This window comes from Aquarana catesbeiana, linkage group LG07 (assembly GCF_042186555.1).
Source record: "Aquarana catesbeiana isolate 2022-GZ linkage group LG07, ASM4218655v1, whole genome shotgun sequence".
In the NCBI taxonomy this organism is placed as follows: domain Eukaryota; kingdom Metazoa; phylum Chordata; class Amphibia; order Anura; family Ranidae; genus Aquarana; species Aquarana catesbeiana.
In genome coordinates this window covers 200661946-200682217 of record NC_133330.1, presented here as the reverse complement: position 1 = coordinate 200682217, position 20272 = coordinate 200661946, and the positions used below count along the sequence as shown (strand labels likewise).

The 20272-nt window shown below is 45.5% G+C and overlaps 1 protein-coding gene across 5 annotated transcripts in view; it reads left to right on the top strand.

Annotated features, from left to right (window-relative positions):
- Positions 1 to 12643: 12643 nt before the first annotated feature.
- Positions 12644 to 20272, top strand: part of EEIG2 (EEIG family member 2) — a 68288-nt gene continuing 60659 nt past the window's right edge. For 2 of the 5 annotated variants that reach the window (XM_073592985.1, XM_073592986.1), the window contains exon 1: positions 12644 to 14350. In XM_073592985.1, the coding sequence (XP_073449086.1) occupies positions 14202 to 14350 (149 nt within the window). In that variant the 5' untranslated portion in view covers positions 12644 to 14201. The remainder of the gene's footprint in view (positions 14351 to 20272) is intronic. The other 3 variants (XM_073592984.1, XM_073592983.1, XM_073592982.1) reach the window with 3 other exon arrangements.

The following is a 20272-nucleotide window of genomic DNA, read 5'->3' as shown; positions in this document are numbered from 1 at the left end:
TAATTTTGGTAAAAAAATCGCAATAAGCGTTTATTGATTGGTTTGCACAAAAGTTATAGTGTCTACAATATAGGGGATAGTTTTATGGCATTTTAATTAATAATTTTTTTTTACTAGTAATGGCGGCGATCTGCGATTTTTATCATGACTGCAACATTATGGCGGACAGATCGGACACTTTTGGAGCTATTTAACCAGGAGGGGTCGCTGAGGGGTTAAGTGTGTCCTAGGCAGTAATTCTAACTGTGGGGGGGGAGGGGCTGTGTGTGACATGACACTGATCACTGCTCCCGATTACAGATTACAAATGATGTCATACATCCCAGGAGTCTTCAGGAGAGGAGGAGTGGTTTTCTCAGCTAAACACACCTTCCTGCATGTAGGGTTGCCACCCGTACGGGATTGACCCGGACAGTACAGGTTTGGCAACTTGTGCCTGGGTTTCTGTCCCCTGGAAACCCGGGCACAAATAATATCCAGCGCCTCTGTCTGTGTCCCATCCTCCGCCCCATAGCTCTGTATTTATTATTTGGCCTGGGCGACTGTGCAGCGCGCGCCTCTCTGCTCCATATCACAGACCGCCGGTGTAGCTTGTCTGTGTAAGAGGCAAGCAGCCGCGAGCTCCGACCGACCTCACGGTCCTCATCTCATGGAGCCTCAGCCTCGCCCTTTTCCTGCTCCACCACAGCTGGGGACCGTGGGAGACAAGAGGTGACAGGGGAGCCTGAGACCTTGTCAGCACAGCAGGATGCGGGAACCCAAAGGTATGATCGTAGCAGCAGCCCCCTCCTCTCTGTCAGCCCCCCTCTCCTCTCTGTTAGCCCCCCTCTCCTCTCTGTTAGCCCCCCTCTCCTCTCTGTCAGCCTCCCTCTCCTCTCTGTTAGCCCCCCTCTCCTCTCTGTCAGCCTCCCTCTCCTCTCTGTTAGCCTCCCTCTCCTCTCTGTTAGCCTCCCTCTCCTCTCTGTTAGCCTCCCTCTCCTCTGTTAGTCTCCCTCTCCTCTGTTAGTCTCCCTCTCCTCTGATAGCCCCCCCTCTCCTCTGTTAGCCCCCCTCTCCTCTGTTAGTCTCCCTCTCCTCTGTTAGCCCTCCTCTCCTCTGTTAGCCCCCTCTCCTCTCTGTCAGCCCCCCTCCTCTCTGCCAGCCCCCTGTTCTCTCTGTCAGCCCCCCTCCTCTCTGTCAGCCCCCCTCTCCTCTCAGTCAGCCCCCCTCTCCTCTCAGTCAGTCCCCCTCTCCTCTCAGTCAGCCCCCCTCTCCTCTCTGTCAGCCTCCCTCTCCTCTCTGTCAGCCCCTCTCCTCTCTGTCAGCCCCTCTTTTCTCTGTTAGCCCCCCCTCTCCTCTCTGCCAGTCCCCTCTTCTCTCTGCCAGCCCCCCTCCTCTCTGTCAGCCCCCCTCTCCTCTCAGTCAGCCCCCCTCTCCTCTCAGTCAGCCCCCCTCTCCTCCCAGTCAGTCCCCCTCTCCTCTCAGTCAGCCCCCCTCTCCTCTCTGTCAGCCTCATTCTCCTCTCTGTCAGCCCCTCTCCTCTCTGTCAGCCCCCCTCTTCTCTCTGCCAGCCCCCACTTCTCTCTGCCAGCCCCCTCTTCTCTCTGTCAGCCCCCCTCTCCTCTCTGTCAGCCTCCCTCCTCTCCTCTGTCAGTTCCTCTCTGTCAGCCCCCCCTTCCTCTCTGTCAGCCCCCCCCTTCCTCTCTGTCAGCCCCCCCCCCTTCCCCTCTGTCAGCCCCCCCTTCCCCTCTGTCAGCCCCCCTCCTCTTCTGTCAGCCCCCCTCCTCCTCTGTCAGCCCCCCTCCTCTCCTCTGTCAGTTCCTCTCTGTCAGCCCCCCTTCCTCTCTGTCAGCCCCCCCCTTCCTCTCTGTCAGCCCCCCCCCCTTCCCCTCTGTCAGCCCCCCCTTCCCCTCTGTCAGCCCCCCTCCTCTTCTGTCAGCCCCCCTCCTCCTCTGTCAGCCAGTGTAGTTCTCAGTGTAGTATAGTGGTCAGTGTAGTTCTCAGTGTAGTTCTCAGTGTAGTATAGTGGTCAGTGTAGTGTGCAATGGTCAGTATAGGAATCAGGTAGGTCAGTACTATTGTATTGGAAGGGACTCGGGGAGTGCTAAAAGTCCGTAGGTTAGGGGGCGCAAATTACTTGCCTTGCCCCGGGTGCTGACAACCCAAGGTACGCCACTGGCTCTATAGACATTATATTGTACATTACACACTCTGCACTATATACACTATATTGTACATTACACACACCTGCACTATATACACTATAATGTACATTACACACACCTGCACTATATACACTATAATGTACATTACACACACCTGCACTATATACACTATAATGTACATTACACACACCTGCACTATATACACTATAATGTACATTACACACACCTGCACTATATACACTATATTGCACATTACACTCACCTGCACTATATACACTATATTGCACATTACGCACTCCTGCTCTATAGACACTATATTGTACATTATACACTCCTGCTCTATAGACACTATATTGTACATTACACACTCCTGCTCTATACAGTGGCGTAGCGTGGGGGCTGCAGGGGGTGCCGTGGCCCCGGGCGCGACATTTAGGGGGGCGCCAGTATGTGTCACTACTGGCTGCCTCCTAATTTCAAGTTCCTGTGTCCCCCGCGCTCCGGCCGCCATGTTAAGTGTCCGGCGCCCTGTGATTGGGCGTATGGGGGTCATGTGAGGCATAGGGCTGGCCTGTCCTCGATCGCTCCTGAAGTCCCGCCTCCGCACATGACCCCATACACCCAATCACAGTGCGTTGGACACTGAACATGACAGCAACCAGAGCGCGGGGGAGAGAAGCAACAATGTGAGCCGCTGCTGTCTTATCCTCCTCCTCCGGACCGATGCAGGCCAGGACAAGAAGGTGAGTGAGACTCCCTCGTGAGAGTCATGTTACTGGCCCCCCGGGGGGGGGGGGGGTGGGCGAGAGAGAGAGAGACTGTAGGCAGGACAGTATAGTGTAGTATAGTGGTCAGTATAGTGGACAGTATAGTGTAGTATAGTGGTTAGTATAGTGGTCAGTATAGTGGTCAGTATAGTGAACAGTGTAATTTAGTATAGTGGTCAGTATAATGGACAATGTAGTGTAGTATAGTGGTCAGTGTAGTGTAGTATAGTATAGTGGTTAGTATAGTGTAGTTTAGTATGGAGGTCAGTGTAGTGTAGTGGTCAGTATGGTGGTCAGTGTAGTGGACAGTATAGTGTAGTGGTCAGTGTAGTGTAGTATGGTGGTGAGTATAGTGGACAGTATAGTGGTTAGTGTAGTATAGTATAGTGGTTAGTATAGTGGTCAGTATAGTGTAGTTTAGTATGGAGGTTAGTGTAGTGTAGTGGTCAGTATGGTGGACAGTATAGTGTAGTGGTCAGTGTAGTGTAGTATGGTGGTCAGTATAGTGTAGTATAGTGGACAGTATAGTGGTTCGTGTAGTATAGTATAGTGGTTAGTATAGTGGTCAGTATAGTGTAGTTTAGTATGGAGGTCAGTGTAGTGTAGTGTAGTATAGTGGTCAGTATGGTGGTCATTGTAGTGTAGTGGACAGCATAGCGGTCAGTATAGTGTGGTGGTCAGTGTAGTATAGTGTGGTGGTCAGTATAGTGTAGTGTGGTGGTCAGTATAGTGTAGTATAGTGGTCAGTGTAGTGTAGTATAGTGGACAGTGTAGTGGTCAGTGTAGTGTAGTATAGTGGTCAATGTAGTTCTCAGTGTAGTGGTCAGTGTAGTGTAGTGGTAAGTGTAGTATACTGGTCAGTGTAATTCTCAGTGTAGTATAGTGGTCAGTGTAGTTCTCAGTGTAGTTCTCAGTGTAGTATAGTGGTCAGTGTAGTATAGTGGTCAGTGTAGTTCTCAGTGTAGTATAGTGGTCAGTGTAGTTCTCAGTGTAGTTCTCAGTGTAGTATAGTGGTCAGTGTAGTATAGTGGTCAGTGTAGTATAGTGGCCAGTGTAGTTCTCAGTGTAGTATAGTGGTCAGTGTAGTTCTCAGTGTAGTTCTCAGTGTAGTATAGTGGTCAGTGTAGTGTGCAATGGTCAGTATAGGAATCAGGTAGGTCAGTACTATTGTATTGGAAGGGACTCGGGGAGTGCTAAAAGTCCGTAGGTTAGGGGGCGCAAATTACTTGCCTTGCCCCGGGTGCTGACAACCCAAGGTACGCCACTGGCTCTATAGACATTATATTGTACATTACACACTCTGCACTATATACACTATATTGTACACTTCGCTTCTCTCCCAGTTCTTCTCCCTGTGAGTTCTTCTCCCTGTGCTTCATAACACACATAACACATAACACACGTATGACAGATTACAGCCTTATAAATACAAAGCATTTTAATATAAATGCAAACCAGTGCAACGTGTCAGTGTCCACCAGAGCCAAATGTCAGGGGACCACCAGAGCCGAATGTCAGGGACTACCAGAGCAAATGTCATTGACCACCAAAGCCGAATGTTAGGGACCACCAGAGCCAAATGTCAGGGGACCACCACCAGTGCCAAATGTCAGGGACCACCACCAGTGCCAAATGTCAGGGACCACCACCAGAGCTGAATGTCAGGGACCACCAGTGCCGAATGTCAGGGACCAGTGCCAAATGTCAGGGACCACCCCACCAGTGCCGAATGCCATGGACCACCACCAGTGCCGAATGCCATGGACCACCACAGTGCCGAATGCCATGGACCACCACCAGTGCCGAATGTCAGGGACCACCACCAGTGGCGAATGTCAGGGACCACCAGACCCAGATGTCAGGGACCACCACCAGAGCCAAATGTCAGGGACCACAACCAATGCCGAATGTCAGGGACCACCAGACCCAAACCAGTGTAGAGCGGGATTAATATTAGAAATCGCTTGTATGACGTGGGATGGACACAGCGGGGTCATCCCCGCTGTGTCATACAACTGATTTCTAATATAATCCCCGCTCTGCAGGGAGATAGCGGGGGGGGGGCGGCGGGGACAAAGGAGGGCAGATTGCTGGCAGGAAGGAGGGAGGAGAGAGGTCTGCGCCTCTTGAGCAGAGCAGACCGGGGCTGTGAGACCCCTTCTGCCTACAACAACATGTTTGCTTCCTCCCTGCTCTTTCAGAGGATTACAATGGGGCGTGTCAGACCGCTGGCTGAGCTTAAGAGAGGTTAGAAGCCAGCGGTCTGACAAACAGGATGTCACTAGGCAATAACGGTTTTTCAGCAAGATCAGCAGCCTATTGCAGAGGAACTACAGAGCTCAGAAGAACATGGATGGCAAACTTGGTGAAGGTAGGAGATCAGCACAAGGACATGGAAAGAAAAAAATTGCCTGGAATTCTGCTTTAATTTTTTTTGTTTGTATTTTTTTTTTTTATTCATTCATAGCGGAGCATAGTAAACTGTCATAGGCTGATTAATGTAATTTTACATGTCTATTTAAAGTATAACTATAGACAAAACATTTTGTTTAGGTTTGGATAGCGTGGAGGGGGATTAGAACATCTGTCAGTTTTTTTATTGCTGTCTGTGTCCCCATTAAAGTGATTCACCCTCTCTAGTTGTCCTGTTTATCATTGAAAGTAAAAGAAAATCCTAAATTTTGGGTTATCCCCAGCAGTGTTAATTTCGTCAACTAAAATATTTTCGTAAATTAACACTTTTTTAGTCTACTAAAATACCATTAAACTAAAATGGCATTTTAGTCAAAAGACTATAACTAAAATTAAATCAAAAATTGACATCAAAATGAACACTACTCTGCTGGCCATTTCTAAATCGGCAACACAATTCCATGCAGAACTTGTAATAAAAGCACATTAAAGTTTAAACATGTATTGCACTACACATATGGATCAATAGGGACATCTACTAAGATGCTGAAAGAGAAAAAGTTAGAAAAAGGCTTTTCTTATATGTTTTCTTAATATTTATTGTGGTAATATATTCACGTAATACGTGCAATGACATTACAGCCAATAGAGTTTACAGTTTTTTTCGGCTTTTTGTATTTTCAAGTTCGTACTTCTGTTTGTCAAAATGCAAGATATGTGTTTGTTTATGAAACTTGATTTTATTTATAAAGACGTTATATATATCACAACGGATAAATCTGTGTCTGTAGTGCATGTTCAAACCTAATACCATAAATAATAAACATGTTATTAGATTTTTACTCCAGGAGTACATAATTAGTTTGGAAATTTTAGAGAATGTTTAAATAATGCATTACAATTTAACTAGATTTTAGTTGACTAAAATATGACTAAAACTAAAACAATTCAGATGACTAAAATATGACTAAAACTAAAATGGCATTTTAGTCAAAAGTAACTAGACTAAAGCAAAATTTGCTACCAAAATAAACACTGGTCCAAAGAAAAATGATAGAGGGAAGAGACACTAGTCAGTGATGACGAACCTTGGCACCCCAGATGTTTTGGACTACATTATACCCAGTGTAGTGGAGCATCATGGGAAATATAGTTCCAAAACATGTGGGGTGCCAAGGTTCGTCATCTAGTTCTTGTGCCTGGGGGCCCCAATGAATTCCCTAAAGTGATACTAAAGGATGTTTTTTATTTTTTTTAAATGACAAACATGTCATACTTACCTCCACTGTGCAGTTCGTTTTGCACAGAGTGCCCCCAGAACATCCTCTTCTGGGGTCCCCTGGCGGCTTTCATGGCTCCTCCCTGCATTAGATAATCCCCTTGGAGAAGCACTCTCCCGAGGGGGTTGCCTTGTGGGCACGCTCCTGAGTCCAGCATTCAGCGTCCATAGAGGCCGAATGCAGGACTCGGCCCCGCCCCTGGTGCCCGCGTCATTGGATTTGATTGACAGCAGCGGGAGACAATGGCTGCACTGCTATTAATCTATCCAATCAAGAGCCAGGAACCCGCAGAGAGAGGGACGGCGGGGATGCGCCAACGAAATTCAGGCTCAGGTAGTAAAACAGGGGGGCTGGGGGGGCTGTTGACTGCAAGGTGTTTTTCACCTTAATGCATAGGATGCATTAAGGTGAAAAAACACGAGCCTTTACAACCCCTTCATTTGCAGGGATTTCCTCTCACTTCCTGTTTGTCTATGGGACAGGAAGTGAAGTTAAATCTCTGCAATGGAACACAGATGGGGGAAAAAAATCTGACAGGGGTTATAAAACCCTCACTTGCTCTATTCCAAATGGGAAAAAATAAGTTTTGCATGTAGTGCTACTTTAAAACTGACATTTACTAATATTTTTTGAGGGGAGAGGTACACCACCAACACATGAATTACCTGTAATGATGTGTTTCTCCCACATGGTGCAGGATGCTGCTTCATGTGAAAATCTTTCCTTCATGCCACTAGATACTGCCCAGAGCAGAAAACTTCCAGGGCTGCAGGGGTTAACAGAGCCGCTGTGAGTGTGAAAGACTTGCTCTGCTCGCCCGCCCCTTCCTACCCCTCTCTGCGATATACAGGATTTATATATTATTGTCCCACAATGTGACGTGTTCTAAGAACGGCAGGGGAGAGCCTCTCCTCCATTCCTAAGGTGTATGATTCTTCTGATCATGAATTGTGTGTAGTGACAAAAAGGAAAGCATGTGGGCTTGATAGTGGGGGCTGTGATTTGGTTGACCAAAAATTGAATATACCAGTCCTTATGTGAGACGGTTGCATTCATTTTTTTTTCTCGTTTAGGCCACCATAAGAGTGGGACGATGAGATGACCTCACCAGCTTGGGAACTCTAGACAAGCCGATGAGTAATTTCCTTTCCCCCACTCTTATGGTGGCCCTAAAGAGAGGTCATCTCATTGTCCCACTCTTAGGTCACCATAAGAGTGGGACGATGAGATGACTTCACCGGCTTGGGAACTCTAGGCAACTCTTGGGAACCAGTCCTTAGGTGAGAGGCTGCATTCGTTTTTTTTCTCTTTAGGCCACCATAAGAGTGGGACGATCAGATGACCTCACCGGCTTGGGAACTCTAGGCTTGTCGGTGAGGTCATTTCATTGTCCCACTCTTATGGTGGCCTAAAGAGAGGTCATCTCATTGTCCCACTCTTAGGCCACCCTAAGAGTGGGACGATGAGATGACTTCACCGGCTTGGGAACTCCAGGCAAGCCGTGAGGTCCTTCTTCGTCCCGATCTTATGGTGGCCTAAAGAGAGGTCATCTCATCGTCCACTCATTAGGTCACCCTAAGAGTGGGACGATGAGATGACCTCACGGCTTGGGAACTCTAGGTCAGCCACCACCGACGATGAGATGACCTCTCTTTAGGCCACCATAAGAGTGGGACGATGAAATTACCTCACCGGCTTGCCTAGGGGTTCCCAAGCCGGTGAGGTCATCTCATCATCCCACTCTTATGGTGGCCTAAAGAGAAAAAAAACGAATGCAGCCGCCTCACCTAAGCACTGGTATATTCCAATTTTTGGTTTTAGACACGTTTTAAAGCAGAGATAAAGGGTAGTGGGAGTGACCAGCATTTGCCATAATGTGCAAGTATGCAGAGTACCTTCACATTATGACAGAATCACTCTTACTGGTTGTGCTCTTCTCCAAGCTCCCCCCATCCATTCCATCCCCACAGCCTCCATGTAATCTACCTCTTCTTCTAGGTATGTCGTCTTCTTGCTTCACCCACCAGGCAGACACTGATGATGTATCTCCTGCACATGCATAGAGTGAGCACAGCCTGATGGAGCTGTGAGGTGAAAGTGAAGTAAAAAAGCTTTTGCCCAGTGTGGACTGCATTGGGGCCAATCAGTAAATCAGGAATCATTGCTTTTTATTTTGGCCGCTTTATTTCAGGGGCAGATGTTGTGTAGCATGGGGCCCTGGGCTATTTACATTTTTATGGCTTCATTACTGAAGTATGGAAGATGTCTTTGAGATGGGTCACCACTTGACTTTGTGTCCAAGTGTGAGATCAGAAGATCGTCACTGAGTGATGGCACACTGACTATGACTGACAACACAGACACATCAGGGCCGGGCCGAGGGCTACAAAGAAGAGGTAACTAATAAAAAAGAAATAAAGGCGCTAAATATAAGTGAAACACGTGAAGTAATCTTGAAAAATTTCCGTTAGGAAGTACATACAGTATATAAATGAAAAAAGCGTTAAAAATATTATAAATTAATTTGGAAGATACATGGGTCTACACATGTGCACATGATTCAAACATGAGTGTCCATATATAACATCTGTGAATCAAAATAAGTGTCCATATATAATAACAAAAAAATAAATGTGGGGTAATGATCGAAAATCAGTCCGAAAGAGACTCCTTGGGTGAATCCAACCAGAGTCAATGGTGTGAAAAATGTGAGTGACACCCCATACAATATCCACAAATATCCAATATATGCGCTTACCGCAAGGCAAGCGAACACCAGCCTGTATTACGTCTTGGTATAGAGAATCCAGTCGACGTCATCGCCATTTTCAGTGTGGACGGGTGCTCGCTATGCCGGCCGGCTGTTTGCTGTACTTTTATATACTCATGTGAGTTTTCTACCTTTATCTATTAAATTGTTTTTATCAGTATTACACTATGGCCAGTTCCTTTTTATTTACATGCGTGTGAGATGTCATTTTGGAGTCTCTGCTGTGTCCTCCGGTTCCTGCCGCTAGCAGTCCAGAACGCCAGTGAATCTCTCATACTACTTTTAAATACAAGCTGTTGTTGGCTTGCCTTGCGGTAAGCGCACTATTTGCCTGGTGTTGGATCACGTAGTGTGGTGTGGTAAACTGATACTGAACACATTATTTGCACGGAGTGTGGGGTCTCATCTTCACTATGGAGTTTGGTAGTGTTCACTCTGGCTCTTTTTTCCTGCTGTACCTTTATGCACTAAGTGTAAGTTTCCCACCTTTTTCAATTTTAATTAGTGTGGCAGTATTACACTATGGCCAGTTTCTTTTTATTTACATGTCTATGAGATGGAAGTCTGGTGTCCTCATTACATCCCTTCAGCTATGATGTATACAGTTTAAGAGTACCATCTGGATTCTCTATACCAAGACGTAATACAGGTTGGTGTTCGCTTGCCTTGCGGTAAGCGCAATTATTGGATATTTGTGGATATTGTATGGGGTGTCACTCACATTTTTCACACCATTGACTCTGGTTGGATTCACCCAAGGAGTCTCTTTCAGACTGATTTTCGATCATTACCCCACATTTATTTTTTTGTTATTATATATGGACACTTATTTTGATTCACAGATATTATATATGGACACTCATGTTTGATTCATGTGCACATGTGTAGACCCATGTATCTTTCACAAATTAATTTATAATATTTTTAACGCTTTTTTCATTTATATATGTACTTCCTAACGGAAAATTTTCAAGATTACTTCACGTGTTTCACTTATATTTAGCGTGGTTATTTCTTTTTTATTAGTTATCTTGGTGTACATCTCACTGTTTAACTGCTGCTTTTTGGGGGGTAGTTTCTATAGGTAGCGCAATATTTTTTGTGTTTTTTACAAAGAAGAGGTGACTGCTTAGTGGTGCTTAAGAGAAGGGTGCAAAAAGGACAGGACTCCAACCAATGCTGCTAAAGTACTTCACAGCTCATGGAGATGGGGACGACCACTTTGGCATTTGTCCCTTTGGTAATAATGAAAGTCCTGTCCTGACACTGGAGCTGGATCACATGTAAGACGGGGGGCAGAGGAAATTACCTAGACAAAATCTGGAAGTGAGGCGACCCAGCGCTAGTTTAAAATATCACTGATAAAAGAGAATAAATAAAGATTTGATTTCTTTTGTCTTTACTGAAGCACTATGGTCGATGGTTTGAATCCCAACCATTGCACTACCTGCCTGGAGTTTGCATGTTCTCCCTGTGCCTGTGTTGGTTTCCTCTGGGGACTCCGGTTTCCTCCCACACTCTAAAGACATGCTGGTAGGTTAATTGGCTTCGGTCTAAATTGGCCCTAATATGTGTATGCATGAATGTGAGTTAGGGACATTAGATTGTAAGCTCCTTGGGGACAGGGACTGATGTGAATGGACAATATATGAGTAAAGCACTGTTTCATTGGCAGTGCTATTTAAGTACCTGTAATAAATAATACAATTAGAGATGCACCAAAATTTCAGCGGCCGAAACATATCGACCGAAAATGGTGTCATCTGCAATTTGCGATTACACAATAACAGCGCCAAAAATTCTCGCGATTTTGCCACGATTTTACTGTGCTTATGGTGTGTTTTTCATAGGTCATGTGACTCAAAGACCACATCAAAAATGTAACACGGGTGAGTTATTGATGCTTTCTTGCCGCGTTTTTGATGCATTTCAACGGGGAGGTGCATATTTGGTGCGGTTTTTTTTTAACTGACCAAAAATGCAGCGCAATGGACCAGTGTGAAGACATACATAGAATTTAAAGGGATGCCTTTTTCTTGAGCTTTTCTTGGGCTAAAGGTGCCGATAATGACCAACAATAAATTCATATTCATTTAAATTCATGATAATAATTAAAAAATTGAATATAATACAATTATATATATAAAAATATATGCACTTTTTTAAAAACTGTCATTTTCGGTTTCGGTTTCAGTCCAGTGCATCCTGCATTTTCATTTTTGGCACCAAAATTTCTATTCTGTGCACCTCTAAAATAAAGCTGACAATAATGGAGAAGGCAGCTGTGAGTGTTTTTATTTCATAAGACCATTATTATTTGTCTTGGTAAACATTCTCTTTTTGGGTCCCAACACAGTAACAATATTCCATACCTCCCAACTTTTTGAGATGGGAATGAGGGACACCTATCAGCAAAAATATGCAGGCATAGGACACACCCCTTGCCACACCCCCTTAAAGGAGAATACAAAAAACAAGATAGGTTAAACTCACAAGTGCTTTTTTTTACCACTACTATTCCTTTATAGTGGCTTTTGGAATTTACCAATGCAGCCATTTAGGAATCAGATGAAGAGACCTTTCACGCGTGGGGGGGGGGGGGGTTGGGGCGTCGGCGATAAAGCGGCGCTATTTTTATTTATTTGTTATTATTTTTTTTAAAACCTCCCCGCTAGCGTTTTGCCGGCAGTATCGCAGCGCTGCCCCATTGATTTCAAAAGGGAGCAGCGGTGGAGGAGCGGTGAGTTCACCACTCCAAAGAAGCTGCTGGCAGGACTTTTTGTGACACCCTAGGTCCAGCCTAGGTTGAGGCCTTTCACACTGGAGTGAAAGGAGCCACTTTTTTCAGGCGCTATACAGGCGCTATTTTTAGTGCTGTAGCGCCTGAAAAACGCTGACAGTGTGAAAGGGGTCAAAAGGTTTAGCGCTGGAAAACACTTTTTGATAGATAAATGGTGCATTTTATATACATCTATATAGATCACACCAAAATGAGGGACAAATGAGGAGAAATGAGGGACATTGCTCCAAATCAGGGACAGTCCCTCGAAATCAGGGACATTTGGGATCTATGATATTCTTATTTGGCTTACTAAAAGTGCTGTAGATGCTATAGGAAAGAATCTCTAAAATTCCGCATGCACTACCAGTTTGCCTCGCTAGATGTCATTGTACGACACGTACAATGTATATACACATCCCATACAGTCCTGCCAGCAGGACTTCCTACACCTGCAATACCAGATCTCCCCACCAGGTGACACCACTAAGACAACACTATTGACACACGGACAGGTACGGAAGCCTGGTGGGGACTGGAAGCAAAGACAGCGATCCGGGCGGAACACGGAGGAAGCGATCTCTTCAGACCGGGGAACCGGCAGCCTGTACTAGGATTGCAAATATTGGAGCTGCAGCTTAGGGACTGCCGAAGGGGCAACATACTGGACTCCAGGGGACGGAGAGCTCAGGAAAATACCTCCAGGACGATATAAACACCTCCAGGTCTGAGCAGGAGCCAGCTGAGCACATCTGTGGACTGCTTCCCAGGAGCATTGTGATAGATGTGTGTGAGGGGAGCCATAGGAGCTCACAATCATCAATTACACCCACACATCTCATATACCCACACATCCCATACATCTACACATCTGATACACCCAGATATACACATAACATACACCCAGATATACACATAACATACACCCAGATATACACATAACATACACATCTGATACACCCAGATATACACATCTGATACACTCAGACATCCTATATATACCGATCTCATATATACACATCCCATACACCTACACATCTGATACACCCAGATATACACATAACATACACATCTGATACACTCAGACATCCTATATATACCGATCTCATATATACACATCCCATACACCTACACATCTGATACACCCAGATATACACATAACATACACATCTGATACACTCAAACATCTTATATATACACATCCCATATATACACATCCCATACACCTACAGATCTGACATATAGATGTCTCATACACATACAGATCTCATACAGCCAGACATCTGATTTCTAGACACATAGCTGATATTTGTGTGCAGTAGGGGGCTATTGGGGGCCATAACTGCACACTGACCCTTATACAGAGACTGCCATACTGATGAGATCTGATTGGCGGCTGTAATCAATGTGGAAAATACAATCAGATGAAGACATAGAGCATTGCTGATCACTGACATCTGATATGTGAAGTGGCTGGACATATACTTATGTGAAGCAAGTCTCTAGGTAATACCAATACGATGGGATGACGTCCTCCTAGGCGCACACTATAGGGGGTGGGCAGTGTATTTGGTGTGATTTGAGATTATGTTGGTATCTGATGAGTTTCTACCCCCTTCTAGTGACTGTTGCCCTGATGTAACCCATGGAGATTTCTGATGTAGGGTGGGACTCGATGTTGACATTTAAATTGGAGAAGAGAAGAATGTGACCTCACAGTGTGCATAGTCAGGAGCTCCAGTTAAAGGAAGTGGACACTGGGAGGAAGGTGATTGCAGCACAGAGCAGAGGATGATCATCGTCTTCCCAGAAAAGCAGAAGCAGACAGTGACTGGAAAATCTACATCTCACTGACATCAAGCTGCTTCGTGGAATAAAACGTTTTTTTTATAGATTTCTGGGAGTGGAATCTGAATATAACATTGTATAGGTATTCACTTTTGTATCCTGAGGGCCAAATCTCATTATCGTTGTTAGGTCATTGCTTGTGCTTGCCTCTGTTACTCTGCCGCATCATCTGTTCAACATCTCGCCTCCTCATTCCAGTGTATGGCTTTCATGATGATGAAAAAGAAGAAATTCAAGTTTCGGGTGGATTTTGAGTTGGATGAACTGTCTTCTGTTCCTTTTGTTAATGGGATCTTGTTCTGCAAAATCCGACTTCTGGATGGTGGCAGCTTCAGTGTGGAATCAAGCAGGTAAGATGATAGAAGGATCACTAATGATTGACTGTGTATTGAGTGCTTTGACAATAACAACCTGCTGCCAGTATATAATAATGATACTCTTCTCAGACCTAGTAAACGTTAAAGCTGACCATAGGTTATGCGACTTTCTTTCCTGCAACCACAGGTTGCAGGAAAGAAAATAGCTGGATTCCCCTTTCAACACAGTCTGTGCTGATGGGGGAATCCCACCCGTGGAGCTGTTGTGTTTTCCAGATGGGTGGGCACGGGGAGCCGTTTCTACCCGGAGAACACAGTGATTACTGCTAGCAGCTATAGCTGCTGGCAATAATTACGTGCTAAAAATCTGACATGCTGGTTGTACCCAAGTTGTTTGATGGATTGATTTTGGTACAATCGGCCTGCCCATCCATACATGGATTGAATGTTGGTCGTTCGTGTCATCTCCTGAATTCCTGTTGTGTTTTTTTTTGTCTTTATTTATTTTATTATTTATTTTTTTGGGGGGCAAACAGAGATTTTTAATGGGCTTGCCGTGCCACAACCTGAGTGTTTGGCTCACGCTCCCATTGACCTCTATGGGTACTTGCCAAAGTTGGCAAACCAAGTTAAATTTGCTGTTTTTTGTTAAAAAACATCACAGCAATGCCATGTGTACAGCCCCCTTGGCTATATGTTTTTTTTATGGTGAGCTGTTGGGGCAGTAAAATCGTGGCTCAAATGCCTATTTATACCCCCTTCCCCTGCCACCTATCCAAATAAGATTTTTTTTTTTTTAAATTTCGATCTTGATTTGTTAAAACTGAATCCTTCGTTCTGTGAAATACTGTTCTTGAAGCCATGTATAAAGCTGGCCATACATAAAGCAAATTTCATCAGGCTGGCCAGAATTGGCCCTGTTGGCACCATCCTGCCGTCATCCTTTGAATGAAAAGTTGTTGACTGAACAATGTCTATATCCAATCAGATGCAGACACTGTTCAGGTATAATCACAGGCAGCGCCGCTGGCTGTCAGAATACAATAGCTTCAGTGGGAGATACGCCCATCAACACTGTTTAGCAAGGATGGAGAAACAAAAAAAATGTGTGTATGACCAGCTGAAGTTCCAGGGTAGTCACCTCACTGGCATTGATGTTGAACCAATGCTTTAGTATCCTGGCACTATTGTGCACCTTGTGAGTCAGACAGTGGTAACCTTGGTCAAATGGTGTTTAGCTTGATGGGAAATTTCCTGGAAGGATTCAGTTCGCCCAAAAGTAATGTTTCAAGTATAGGAGGAGCCTGTTGGACTAGGTCACCTACAGCCTATGAGGGACTCCAGCCTGATTTCAGTGGTATAGTTCTTTGCTTTGCTCCCTTGGAGTTTTGGGTGTGCCTGTCGTGTAAAAGAGAGTATCCAATAATCCTGTAAAGCTATTTGCAGGTACACCGCCTTGGATATTCAGAGGCAAGCCAGTAATCTCATCACTGAATTCCCTGAAAAATATAAAAAAAAAAATGGTAAAGCCACCCTGTCAGTAGCCGAAAGAAGGCAGAGCATCAAACCCTGTAAATGAATATGTTGAATACTTACCTTTTCATTTTGACTCTTTTGCAGTTCTATTACCACAGCTGCTACTCAACTCCACAAGTGTGTGAAATTCCTGGTCTCACACTGCTACCTCCCACTGTTCTTTAAGTCATAATAGAACAAAACAGTGATGTAGGGGTTAGCAGAGGAACCACATTGTACAGTGGGGCACACACTGTCAAACACCTCCTGAAAGTTTTGAATTGCAGTAGTAACCTTGCTCTGCAACAGAGTTGGATTTAAAGAAGAAGTATGACCAAAGCTCTTTTGGCCATACTTGTCCTGGGGATCACAGGAGTGTATTGCATCCTGCATTCCCGTGACCCATATTCAGCTGACAGCAGGCTAAAGCCCACTGTTGGCTAACATCATTTACCCAGTCCAGACTCTAGAGGGATTCTGACTTTGATGTTCAGGCTCTCGGTGCATTGCTGAGAGCCTGAGCCAGCCACTCCTGCAGCCTGGCACTCCAGTGAGTGCTGGAGGAGAGAGCAGAGAGCTGCTGACCGACAGTCACCGGCTCTCTGCTCGGTGAAAACCGAGAACTGAGTGATCTGTGGTCTTTGATCTCTCAATTCTCAGTCTTATGCCCCGTACACACGGTCGGACTTTGTTCGGACATTCCGACAACAAAATCCTAGGATTTTTTCTGACGGATGTTGGCTCAAACTTGTCTTGCATACACACGGTCACACAAAGTTGTCAGAAAATCCGATCGTTCTGAACGCGGTGACGTAAAACACGTACGTCGGGACTATAAACGGGGCAGTGGCCAATAGCTTTCATCTCTTTATTTATTCTGAGCATTCCTGGCACTTTGTCCGTCGGATTTGTGTACACACGATCGGAATTTCCGACAACGGATTTTGTTGTCGGAAAATTTTATCTCCTGCTCTCCAACTTTGTGTGTCGGAAAATCCGATGGAAAATGTCCGATGGAGCCCACACACGGTCGGAATTTCTGACAACACGCTCCGATCGGACATTTTCCATCGGAAAATCCGACCGTGTGTACGGAGCATTAGAGGTGGCGGAAGACAAATGCAGCATTGGAATAATGCTACATCCACCCAGGTATGTAGGTTTTTTTCATATCCTGCACTTCTCTTTTAACACACTGCCTAACAGAAGGGTATGTATTTAACATATTGGTTTTCAATATGTTATGACTGGATAGCAGTCATGAAAATAAAGGAAGGATTGCCATTGGTGGCCTCTTCTGAAATTACTGATTGCCTGTAGGGGTGAGCTCAGGCGTGTTCAGACATGACTCCGAACCTGCCTGAACTATCCCACTGGGAAGCTGTCAAAGCCAACAGCCAATCATAGGTGGTAGAGGCATTCAGCACCGCACAGCTATAGGGGTTCTGCGATCACTTGGGGTTGATGAATACTTGCTGTCAGTTCTGTGGTTATTTATTCAGTTGGCTTGAGAGTGAACTATTCTATTGGACAGGACCCTGGATCTGTGTGGTGTCAGGCAAGGGAAAGTGAGGGTGGGCTCCCTGGCCACTGCTCCATAATGGGATGTTTTCTGGCTGAAGTATCAAGTGTTTAAAACAGGAAGCACCTTTTTTAGGAGGGTTCCTGTCTGTGAAGGCCCTCTTTTAGGAGGGTTCCTGTCTGTGAAGGCCCTCTTTTAGGAGGGTTCCTGTCTGTGAAGGCCCTCTTTTAGGAGGGTTCCTGTCTGTGAAGGCCCTCTTTTAGGAGGGTTCCTGTCTGTGAAGGCCCTCTTTTAGGAGGGTTCCTGTCTGTGAAGGCCCTCTTTTAGGAGGGTTCCTGTCTGTGAAGGCCCTCTTTTAGGAGGGTTCCTGTCTGTGAAGGCCCTCTTTTAGGAGGGTTCCTGTCTGTGAAGGCCCTCTTTTAGGAGGGTTCCTGTCTGTGAAGGCCCTCTTTTAGGAGGGTTCCTGTCTGTGAAGGCCCTCTTTTAGGAGGGTTCCTGTCTGTGAAGGCCCTCTTTTAGGAGGGTTCCTGTCTGTGAAGGCCCTCTTTTAGGAGGGTTCCTGTCTGTGAAGGCCCTCTTTTAGGAGGGTTCCTGTCTGTGAAGGCCCTCTTTTAGGAGGGTTCCTGTCTGTGAAGGCCCTCTTTTAGGAGGGTTCCTGTCTGTGAAGGCCCTCTTTTAGGAGGGTTCCTGTCTGTGAAGGCCCTCTTTTAGGAGGGTTCCTGTCTGTGAAGGCCCTCTTTTAGGAGGGTTCCTGTCTGTGAAGGCCCTCTTTTAGGAGGGTTCCTGTCTGTGAAGGCCCTCTTTTAGGAGGGTTCCTGTCTGTGAAGGCCCTCTTTTAGGAGGGTTCCTGTCTGTGAAGGCCCTCTTTTTAGGAGGGTTCCTGTCTGTGAAGGCCCTCTTTTTAGGAGGGTTCCTGTCAGTGAAGGCCCTCTTTTTAGGAGGGTTCCTGTCAGTGAAGGCCCTCTTTTTAGGAGGGTTCCTGTCAGTGAAGGCCCTCTTTTTAGGAGGGTTCCTGTCAGTGAAGGCCCTCTTTTTAGGAGGGTTCCTGTCAGTGAAGGCCCTCTTTTTAGGAGGGTTCCTGTCAGTGAAGGCCCTCTTTTTAGGAGGGTTCCTGTCAGTGAAGGCCCTCTTTTTAGGAGGGTTCCTGTCTGTTGTGAAGGCCCTCTTTTTAGGAGGGTTCCTGTCTGTTGTGAAGGCCCTCTTTTTAGGAGGGTTCCTGTCTGTTGTGAAGGCCCTCTTTTTAGGAGGGTTCCTGTCTGCTGTGAAGGCCCTCTTTTTAGGAGGGTTCCTGTCTGCTGTGAAGGCCCTCTTTTTAGGAGGGTTCCTGTCTGCTGTGAAGGCCCTCTTTTTAGGAGGGTTCCTGTCTGCTGTGAAGGCCCTCTTTTTAGGAGGGTCCCTGTCTGCTGTGAAGGCCCTCTTTTTAGGAGGGTTCCTGTCTGCTGTGAAGGCCCTCTTTTTAGGAGGGTTCCTGTCTGCTGTGAAGGCCCTCTTTTTAGGAGGGTTCCTGTCTGCTGTGAAGGCCCTCTTTTTAGGAGGGTTCCTGTCTGCTGTGAAGGCCCTCTTTTTAGGAGGGTTCCTGTCAGTGAAGGCCCTCTTTTTAGGAGGGTTCCTGTCAGTGAAGGCCCTCTTTTTAGGAGGGTTCCTGTCAGTGAAGGCCCTCTTTTTAGGAGGGTTCCTGTCTGTTGTGAAGGCCCTCTTTTAGGAGGGTTCCTGTCAGTGAAGGCCCTCTTTTTAGGAGGGTTCCTGTCTGTTGTGAAGGCCCTCTTTTTAGGAGGGTTCCTGTCTGTTGTGAAGGCCCTCTTTTTAGGAGGGTTCCTGTCTGTTGTGAAGGCCCTCTTTTTAGGAGGGGTCCTGTCTGTGAAGGCCCTCTTTTTAGGAGGGGTCCTGTCTGTGAAGTAGAACAGATGGACACGATGGGGTTGACTTCTTGGAGTTTAGGCCTTGTTCAAACGGGGAAGGGGACTGCGGTAAAAAAACAGTATCTGCTTTGTAGTAACGACACCCACATTGGTTATTTACCTTACTGCCAAGCGGGGCAGTTCAGGCTAGACTCTTTATCGCGTGGCGTGCTAGATTTAACCCAGCATATCAGTTTAGGCCACCATTACACCTGCCGAGCTGATTAAAGTCAGTGGAACCACACAGTAAAAGTTGCGGCACTGCATTTCATTGTAACATTGTAAAATCCCCTTCAAGATTGAAAAACAGGCATTCAGGGGGTGGCATTCCACTTCAGAGAGTAAAGTGAAGGTATATTCACTTAAACAAGCCAGTTACATTTTAGGAAAAAAATGCATTGCTTTTCTTTTAATTTCCTTTGCACATGATTAGTAAAGTGAACACAGTCACCTTATTTACTAACATTCACTTTGCTAAGAACGAGCTTTACTCCTTTAGTAAATCAGCCCCATTGTGTGGCTAGTGCTAGCCAATTGTAGAGGATTCAAGATAACAGCGCCAACATACTTCCATCACTGCTCACGAGACACTCAGAGAATAATGTTTTAAAAGAAGGACAACAGCTAAAAGACATTTTCTTCTGAAGATTAGATCCTGACTGTGTTGAAGGTCCAGACAGTAATATTTGTGTGTGTCTAAAATCTAGCCCCTGTAGTTCTCATAGACATACCATACATTTTTACATTTTTCCTGAAGATGTACACACCTGTGTTTTTTGAACATTTGATATATGTTTTTGCAAAAAGTGGTAAAAACTATATAAAGAAAAGTGTAGCGCTAATATGATATCAAGTAAAATAAGAAACAAATGGTGTGACCATAGATGTAATGCAAAATCTCACACAGTGATATATTACTGCATTGCAAGATAAGGTGATTAAATCGCCAATGCAGTAACTGCAAACAGTGATAACAAAAGAAGAAAAATAAATATATGTAATGATATCGAAAAAACCTCA